The 9,459-nt window shown below is 43.4% G+C and overlaps 2 protein-coding genes across 2 annotated transcripts in view; one reads left to right on the top strand and one right to left on the bottom strand.

The window, feature by feature from the left end:
* The window catches only part of ndufa2 (NADH:ubiquinone oxidoreductase subunit A2), a 197,232-nt gene that overhangs the window by 3,581 nt on the left and 184,192 nt on the right, over window positions 1-9,459 (top strand). The window lies entirely within an intron of this gene.
* Window positions 2,985-9,459, bottom strand: part of LOC109914126 (SLC35A4 upstream open reading frame protein) — a 13,150-nt gene continuing 6,675 nt past the window's right edge. The window contains exon 4 of the mRNA XM_048603906.1: window positions 2,985-7,601. Coding sequence (XP_048459863.1) covers window positions 7,404-7,601 — 198 coding nt within the window. The 3' untranslated portion in view covers window positions 2,985-7,403. The remainder of the gene's footprint in view (window positions 7,602-9,459) is intronic.

Raw genomic sequence — 9,459 nt, 5'->3', positions numbered from 1 at the left:
GGACCCGAAACGTTAACTCTGTTTTTTCCTTCACAGATGCTGCCAGACCTGCTGGGCTTTTCCAGCAACTTTGTTTTTGTTCTTGATTTACAACATCCGCAGTTCTTTCATTTTTTACTTTTCAAACCCACAACTAGTACCATCTAGTAAGAAAAGGGCAGCAGATACATAGAAACACCGCCATCTTCGAGTTCCCCTCCAAGTCACACACCAGCCTGACTTGGAAATATATTACTGTTCCTTCAGTGTCGCTGGGTCAAAATCCCTAAAAGCATGGAGTTGACCTATAGCACATGGACTGCAGCAATTCAAGAAGGCAGCCACCAGCTTCTCAAAGGGCAACTGGGGACAGGAAATAAATACTATTCAGCCAGTGATACCCACATCCCTGAATTAATAAAAAAAACTTGATCAGCCTCATCTTAAAATCCGAATATCGCATTTGCAAGGTTAGAGAAGGTGGGGAAAGGCACGTTTGGTGAAACAATGTAGACATAATGGGACAAAGAGCCTCTTCTTGTTACGGTAACAATTCAGTGACGGATATAACTTTCAATTTCACACACCACATATTAAAAAGAACATGGTTGTATTAGAGGTGCAGAAAATATTGAGATTTGTTTCAGGAATTGGGCCTTGAGATGAGGTTGGAGAATCTATGAACATTCAGGGGTAATGGAACAAGGTAGTCACAGGATGCTCAAGTTCAGAAGGAATCTAGAAAGGACAGATAGAAAAACTGTTCCTAAAAAGACTCGAGAACCAAAAGACAACAACGTAAGGTGAATTGCAAAAAGAAAACCCAAAGCAATAAGTGGAATTTTTGTCATCTACTGAGCAAGAACTAGAACACGCTGCCTAATCGTACGGCGTTAGATTCAATTAACTTTAAAGATGAATTGGAAAAGCAGAAGAGCAAATATTTGCAGTGCTGTGGGGAAAGGGCAAAGGAGTGAGGCTAGTTGAGTTGCTCTTGCAGTCAGCACAGATAATGGGCTGAATGGCCTCCTATGTTATCACCAATCTATGGTTATGAAATCCATTATCCTTACAAACGAGACAGCAGGAATCTCCATACAAGTAACACTGGAACAAGCCTCAAGAAATAGTTTTATAAAATATCTTTAATTTATAACATAACTTAGTGATTATGTTTACGTTAAGATGACAGCACTCTTCCAGAGATTCCAAGTTACATTTCTTTTTTAAAAAATATTAAACAGTCCAATGTACTTTCCTTTTGCTTAAAAAAGAAAACTAATACCATCTACATTTGAGAGGTCAGGGCTGGGTCTGTTTTTCCAATTTGTTCTCAGGTCATTGCAAAGTTCAAGTAAATGGACAATAAACTGGTTTAAAAAGCACCCTGATTCCTAGTAACTGGATAGCAGGCCTATATAACTTGTTCTGACTGATTTTTATTGCATAATTGGGACAGATCCTGCATATAAGATGGTTGAAGTAGAAATGGATTATTAATTGGAGATCATCACAATTTCATTGCCTGTTAAGATGTTCATTTAACAGAGGGGGGAAAAATTGTTGAAACAACTGGTAAGGCAAGGTGGAATTCGCATTAATCTTTCAATCACTGTGCAATTTCATGAATACCTCATTAATGTAAGCTATAAGACAAAACAAAAGGAATGTTAAAAAAATGAAAAATGTGCATCTTTTTAAAATACAAGTTACTTTGATGCCACAATATAAATTATTGTAAGTCTCAGAGGAAAATATTTGATAGTACTGGAGAAAATTGTTTAACATCTGAAATGTGATCATAGGTTCCACTGCATGTGTAAGTTAACAGTCCATTAGAACTGGCAAAAAGGCAGAAGATTCACTGCATTTTTGCATGGGTGTCTGTTAATATGCAGTTATTTTGATAAGCTTTGAACAATTAGCTTGGAGGAAACTGGGAGACAGCATAGACAATTACCCCACGATGTCCTCCATCTTTAAAACAATTGCATTTGGCTATCTTCAGGAAATTCTGGGCCAGCAAGACAAACAATATTTATGGCCAATGAAAGCCAGGCATTGTCCTCAAGAGTATAATTTTAAAGCTTAGGTCACTTTCTACACCCAAACTAATTGGCTTAAAGTCAAAGTGTGAACTTATCCAACAGTCTAATCATTCTTAATGATTATCATAATGATTCCCCCTTAAATAAGGTTAGTCCATGTGTGTGTGTGTGTGTGAGACAGTGTCCGCGTGAATACGTGTTTAAGACAGAATCATAGAATCCCTACAGTGTGGACACAGGCCATTCAGCCAAAAAGCCCACACTGCCCCTCTGAAGAGCATCCCAGACTCATTCTCCTAATTTCCCATGTCTAACCCACCTAACCTAAACAACCTGGGCACTATGGGCAATTTAGCATGGCGAGTCCACCTACCCTGCACAGTTTTGGACTGTGGGAGGAAACCGGAGCACGCAGAGGAAACCCACACAGACACGGGGAGAATGTGCAAACTCCACACAGACAGTCGTCCGAGGGTGGAATTGAACCCGGGTCCCTGGCACTGTGAGGCAGTACTGCTAACCACTGAGCCACCGTGCCGCCCCAAAGAAAGAGATAAAGAAACTGTGTGTGCCTGTGTGCGCGAGAGATAAATTTCATCTGGCTCTCTCATATGCTGCTCTAGGCAGTTCTGTTCGCTGTGGGCATTAATTTACACCTCTGGGACATTCCTAAATTGGGATTTAGGAGAAGTAGAATTATTTTAATTAACACACAAAATTACATTAATTAATTGATTCTCTAATGTGACCCAGGGCAAAGCACTGCTTAAAGTTGTGAATATTAACAAAAACTTCAGCAATTGTCTTCAGTAAAGAAATATGTGCAGTGTTGAGGAAAAGAGTTAAGTACGTATAAAAGGGAACCTCTTTGCATTAATTGCAACACATTCCCCAATTTAAAATTCAATAGTTGGACTGAAACTTCAGTTTCTACAAAAAACGCATCTAAAACAGAAATTAAAATGTGCAAAGTTTATGAAAAACCTGAAGTTGGTATCCAAGAAATCCATACAAAATTACAAAAAAAACCCTTAACATGAAAAAAGTTAAAATACCCTAGTATTTGCTTGGGTGAATTCCGGAGGAAAGGCACAGGATGTTTAGGAGCAATGAAGTGCAATAGTTTCAGCTTTGGTCACCTGTAGTGTGAAAAGACAGGGCAAAGCACCCTCCAAACCATACCACAACCTCCACAAAGCAGAGCTGTGAATTCCTCTCACAGACACCAACAATCCTCTAGCTTCATCCAACAGCAACACTGCCATTGTGAGCTCACTACATTGAGGTTGGGAGGATGGCATTATCTGGAAAGTCACAGAATCCCTGGGAGTGAGCAGACAAGGGGCAGGACTTTAACATGAGCTGCATTTGAACAGAGCTCCCCGATGCGTAAGGCAAGTGTCTAAACCCATCACATCATTGCGTCACCTCAGCAATTTACAATTTGATATTTCCAGCATAAATGAGAATATTCGGTATTCAGCATGCATCGATATGTGTACATTATTGAGTTTTTGATATATAAAGCTGCTACTGCAACCTTAAAGCAGCTACCTCCGCAGCCAAAAAGCTAAAGCAAGCATTTAAACCTGAACATTGAAGCAGCTTCTGAAATAATGGCTTTCAACTTGGGAAAAAAAAAATTCTCTACATTTCTAACGCTCGTTAATACAATATAACATTAGTGTACAGCATTTGTATATTTTTAAAATCTTCATATTGCGTCAATGCAGAAAAACGAAACAATAGTTATGGAATTTTTGACTGAGTTTAAGTATAATATGTAAACATAGTGAGATTATTCCAGATGCACTCAAGTTTTGAAATGTCACAACACATGGTGTCACTGTCTATGGTTAACTATGGTATTAATAGACTGAGGACTTGGAAAGATCTCCTGGTAATATATCAAACCTGTTAGAAATGCCCCAGTCAGCTAGCACCTTAAAATAAAAGTCAAACTTTGTTTTAGACAATTCTCTCGACTTTTAACTTAAAGGAAAATTGAATCATGGATGCAAGCAGCCCACTGGGAAACAGATATCAGACAGATCACTATGATATATGGCGGAACATCACATGACAAACTGTGTCCACATGCAACCTACACAGGGTGGTTTTTCTTCACAGGGAAGCTTTAATATTGCTCAGGAGATTAACTGTGGGGGACATCACAACTCACGAAAACCCCTTCTGATCCCAGAGGTCATCACTACATGTGAGGTGAATGCCCTGGTTCTCATGGTAACAAAAGTCCTGTGGTGTCCAGCAACAGAGGTGGTGGGAGACAGAGGTAGCTGCAGAGGGGTGGAGAAGCACAGTGCCTGTTCCCTCAACTGCACTGGAACAGAGACAACCTTCCAAGGACTTCTTAATATCCTGAGTTTGCCAGTAGGAAAGTGAGAAGCCCCCCCCCCCCCCTCAGAGAAAGGCTTTCCTCAGGCCTACTTCCAGCCTATACTCCCTGCTGGATAATCAAAAGGATGGAGCCAGGAAACACGCGCCATTCATTCAAGAACTGCCCTCCATCAGGATTGGAATTAAGCAGCTACCCTTCAATGACCAAGAAAAAGCCCACCCACAAACAACAGGGCAGCTTCACCCTGGGGTGATCACCATTGATCAGAAACTGAACCAGGCAACATCAGAGATAACAAGGAGTCACAAAGACAAGAAAGTTTCTGAAACACTGTCTGGTCCATGCGGAGTTAGCTCAGCTCTGCAGGAGAAGTTCAAAACGTCAATTTTGAGACTGAGTATGGAGGCTATGGAGTGTATTTCCACCTCTAGATCACTTCCCAGAGGCATACTCCAACCAAATAAAGTGCGACTGTGATGCCACTTGTGGTTGAACAGCAGATTGTAGTTTGACAAATTAACAGAACAATGAATGACATCAATGGAACTCCACCCTAATGATTAATCACTTGTTAATGTGAAAGATAGAAAGTAGCACAGACTGTGAGAGAAATGGGTCGGTTAAGCAATAATAGCGTTACTAGGTGTCTAGGGCAGAGCACGTTTCTTGAGATAAGCTCAACTTGGATGCATTCTGATGAAAGACTATGCTTAAAATGTGAAATTGTTTTTCTTCTGCCAGATCTTAGCTTGTCCACAATTCCAGCATCACTCTTGTTTTGGGCTGGTCAGTCAGTCTGGATACACTATCTCCACACAAATGCTTTCAGAAATCTGGAACCCTCTCTCCCAGAAGATCATGAATTGAAGGTTTCCAGACTGGGATCGGAACATTTTATTAGCAGAGGAAAACTGAGGGCCAGCAAAGTGATACAATCTTACTGACTGGCAAAGCAGGCATGGGGTTTGAACTGTCTACCCCTATTCTTACGTTCTTATGAAGTAGGGCTAGGAGAGCTGAATAGCCTATTCCTCTCTTTAGGACTGAGATCACTTTCCTGTTGAAATAAATAATTAGTAAAAAGACAAAAGGGAAGACCCACACAGAGTTTTGTTTCGAGTTCTCTCTCGCTTGAATTTTCTGCTTCCAGAATACTCAACAGTGTGGGGCTCGCACAGATTGGGGAGTTGGCTCTGGATTCTCTTCATAGCCAGCCTGAAGTCACACAGCTTCCACTGCACCGAACAAAAACTGTTCTATGTCAATCAAGCTCAAAGAGGACCTCAGAAGTGAAATGATTCTAATCACCTGATTGGATGATTTTTGAAACTTTAAAAAAAAAATTCAAATGAAATGAAGTGGAAAAGATTTTTGTTTAAGGAACGTCTCCTGGGGTGGCAAGCCTTGTGACAGAGAGATGCTGGAAATGAAGAAGCAGTGGCTCAGGCCCTAGCAGTAAAAATGTGAAGAACAGTGGTTCCCACATTCGGACATTAAGACATCATAAGCCAACAGCTCAATCACATGATGACTCCCTTATTCGACCCACCTTCACTTCAGTGACATCAAAGTGGTGTTGCATGAGGCAAGATAGACTGAATGTGATGAGAGTCAGTGTTGAGAAAACCTAATACAAAAAGGTAATCTATAAAATTAAAACAAATTGGATGGGACAGGGAGGACGCAATCTGAATCCAAATGGACTATGACCCTGTCGATCAGTATTACCTAACTCGATAGTAGAGATGAATAGCCAGGCAGATAAGCCCCACTGCTACAAAGAACAATGGGGTGAGCTGCAGGTCAAACAAGAGGACAGAGAGGGCTGCATTAACTAACATGGAGCAGGAAATGACAAAGAGTCTGGTCATGTTGTTGTTATATTTCATGATGACCGACATCAGCAAGCCATTCAGAGCCTGGCTGCCAATTATCACAGCCACCCAGACTGAGTAGCCTTGGAAGAAGCTGGTGGAGGGGGAGCTGGCTGTGTGCACCATCAGATTGACAGCAACACCGAACGCATACAGGAACAGGTTCTGGAGGTTGAGGGGCAGTGGCTGGGACTTCAGAGCCCACTCTGTGTACACTGCAGAGAGGCCAGATATCGAGCAGTAGGCAGTGATGGCAATCGCACCCTGCAGAGTGATGTACAGGCGGCCATGGGTCGCTGGCTCCATCTTTCCTGCCCGGCCATGCATGGCACCAGTGTGGCAAACCCCAGCTGCCATCAGCAGGAGCAGCGCCAGCCATTTGCGTGCAGGCAGCCACTGGCGGAGCAGCAGGCTGTAGAAGGCAGCAGTGGTTGCAATCTTGAGGTTGCTCAGCACCTGAAAGGTCACAGGGTCCATGTGGTGCTGCATATGGACAACCAGATTGTTGTTGACTGCGTAAAGGGAGGCGGGCACGGCGAACGGGAGGGCTGCCCACACTGAGATAGCTCCCCCGCTGGCAAAACTGCCGCGGTCACGAGCTAGGAATAACACGGAAGACATGGTGAGCTTTGCCAGCTCGACCAGAACCACAACAGAGGAGGAACTGAAGGGCACCCTCCCGCCCACCTTGCACAGGCTGATCAAAGGTGCATGCGAGCCATAGGCAAGAACAGAGAGAAGCAGCACAAGTCCCCAGCCGAACTGGCCCCTCATCCGACCCGTCGCAGGAGACAAGCCAAAACTGCCAGGATCTTCGAGAGTTTCCATTTCTTTTCTGAAGCAGCTCGCCAAAAAACAAATTCATTCACGCGAGGCAAATGTTGCTGGGTTGGGTACAAGGCCAGGAAAGATGCAGTGAGAACAGATAGAGAAGCGAGAAGGCAATTGTGCGTTTGCATGCACCCGTTTTTCAGTCAGATTCATTGTGAACATCAAGCTACAGCAGTCAAGCTTTATAAGTCATTTACAGCAACAATATCAAAGGCCAGTTGCACTCCACGTTCACATTTGATTGTCCTGCAGTTCCCCGTTCCCTGATATGAGTCAACTGGCTCAGAGACTGCAGAGATGGAGGGATGATTATTACTTTGGTCCTTTCTTCATAGAGTTCAGGTAATCCTTGACTGAGTTTTCTATATTGGGGATGTTGTAGTTTTGGGCTGCATAGATCCCAGTGACTGTCCCCACTAGCACACCCAGGACAGCAGAGGCTCGCAGCTTGGCCACGACGTATCCCGTCAGGAACCCCTTCAGGAATGGAGAGGACAACAGGGAGCCACCCTGGAACAGGAGAAAATTCAATCAACTTTAGTGGTTTGCAGATGTCTAGTCTCACACTTGACACCGAGCTGAGCTTCCAACCCGACGTTAGCTACAGCACCAGGAATGGCTACTTGCATCTCTGTCGTGTCGCCCACCTCTGCCCCTGCCTCAGCTCAGCAGCAGCTGCAACTGTCCTCCATGCCCTTTCCTATTTCTGTCTTGATTATTCCAATTCTCTCTTGGTAGATACTCACTGTAGCCTCTAAAACCTCAGCTCGGACAAACTGTGCTGCCCATTTCATAGCTCACACCAAATCCCATTCTGCTGTCACCAGCACTCACTGATCTACAATAACTGTGTATTTGTCTTAGATGGCTTCAACTTCAAAATTCTCCATCTCCTCTATAACATCACCTTCCCATCTTGATAAGAATCTTCTGCTCTCCTGTCACATGCACTCCCATTTCTGACCTCTTGCACAAAATGTAATTCTCATCACTTTCCACTTGGTGACCATGCTGTCAGCTGCCTCAGCCCCAAGCTCTGGAAACCCCACCTGAGACTTGACTCTGGCTCTGTCTCTCGCTCACTCTCTCTTCAGTAAGACTGCTTTGACCAAACTTTTCATCACATCATAGAATCACAGAATGCCTATGTGAGAAAGAGGCCATTTGGTCCATTGAATCTGCCTTCAAACAGCATCCCACCCAGAGCCAGACTCCTACCCAATCACTGTACCTCCACATTTAGAATCGTAGAATCCCTACAGTGAGAGAGCAGGCCCCTACCCTATCCCAGTAACACTGCATTTTCCATGGCCAATCATCTAACCTGGACATCTTTGGACTGATAGGGGAAACTGGAGCACTCAGAGGAAACCCACACAGACAGTCGCCCCAGGCTGGAATTGAACTCGGGTACCTCAGGCTGTGAGGCAGCAGTGTTAAACACTGAGCCACTGTGCCATCCAAAGACTTGTCCCAAAAGACTCCCAAGTATTGACACAGAGCGGCACAGAGGAATAAACCTGCAGGGAAATGACACAGGTGTGCAAGTAGTATACAGCGATACTGGGCAATTTTAATTACCCAAATACTTGAAGAAGCTGAGAGAAATAGTAATGAAAGCGCTGAAAATTGAAGCACTGGAATGGCTGGTCATGCTTAGAAAGGACGAGTTGCCTAGTCCAGATCACCAGCACCCCCATTGCTAAAGGAAGTGGGAACGGAGATTGTGGAGGGTTTGTCATAATTTTCACAAGTATGGAGTGGTGTCAGAGGATTGGTATGTGACACAGCTTTTCAAGAAAGGGTGCAAGGACACTCCTCGTAAATACAGCCTTATTACTGGTAGATGAGGTTTAGAAACCATTTGGCAAAAGAAATTAATACACATGTGGAGAGCCTCAGAGTTCATTAAGGAAGCTAAGTATTGATTCATAAAAGGTAGGTCATGCTTGACTAAACTAACTATGAGGGGTCTGGAAAGAATAGATTGGGAAAATTGTTCACATTAGTGGAATGATCAAGAATGAAAAATTCAGATTTAAGATAACTTTCACATAGCAAGGAGTTAGGATTTTTAAAAAATTCATTCACAGGATGAGGGCATCACTAGCTACGCCACTATTTATTAGCTGTCTTAGAGGGCAGTTAAGGGTCAACCACATTACTAGAGTCACACGTCGGACAGACCAGGTAAGGATGGCACTTTCCTTCCCTAATGGACATTAGTGAGCCAGATGGGTTTTTCTGACAATCAACAATGCACTTATGGTCATCATCAGACTCCTAATTCCAGATCCTTATTGAATTCAAATTCTATCTGCTGTGGTGGGATTCAGACTCAGATCCCCAGAACATTACCTGGGTCTCT

This window comes from Rhincodon typus, chromosome 12 (assembly GCF_021869965.1).
Source record: "Rhincodon typus isolate 14 chromosome 12, sRhiTyp1.1, whole genome shotgun sequence".
NCBI classification, from domain to species: Eukaryota; Metazoa; Chordata; class Chondrichthyes; order Orectolobiformes; family Rhincodontidae; genus Rhincodon; species Rhincodon typus.
This window is presented reverse-complemented; position numbering and strand designations above follow the sequence as displayed.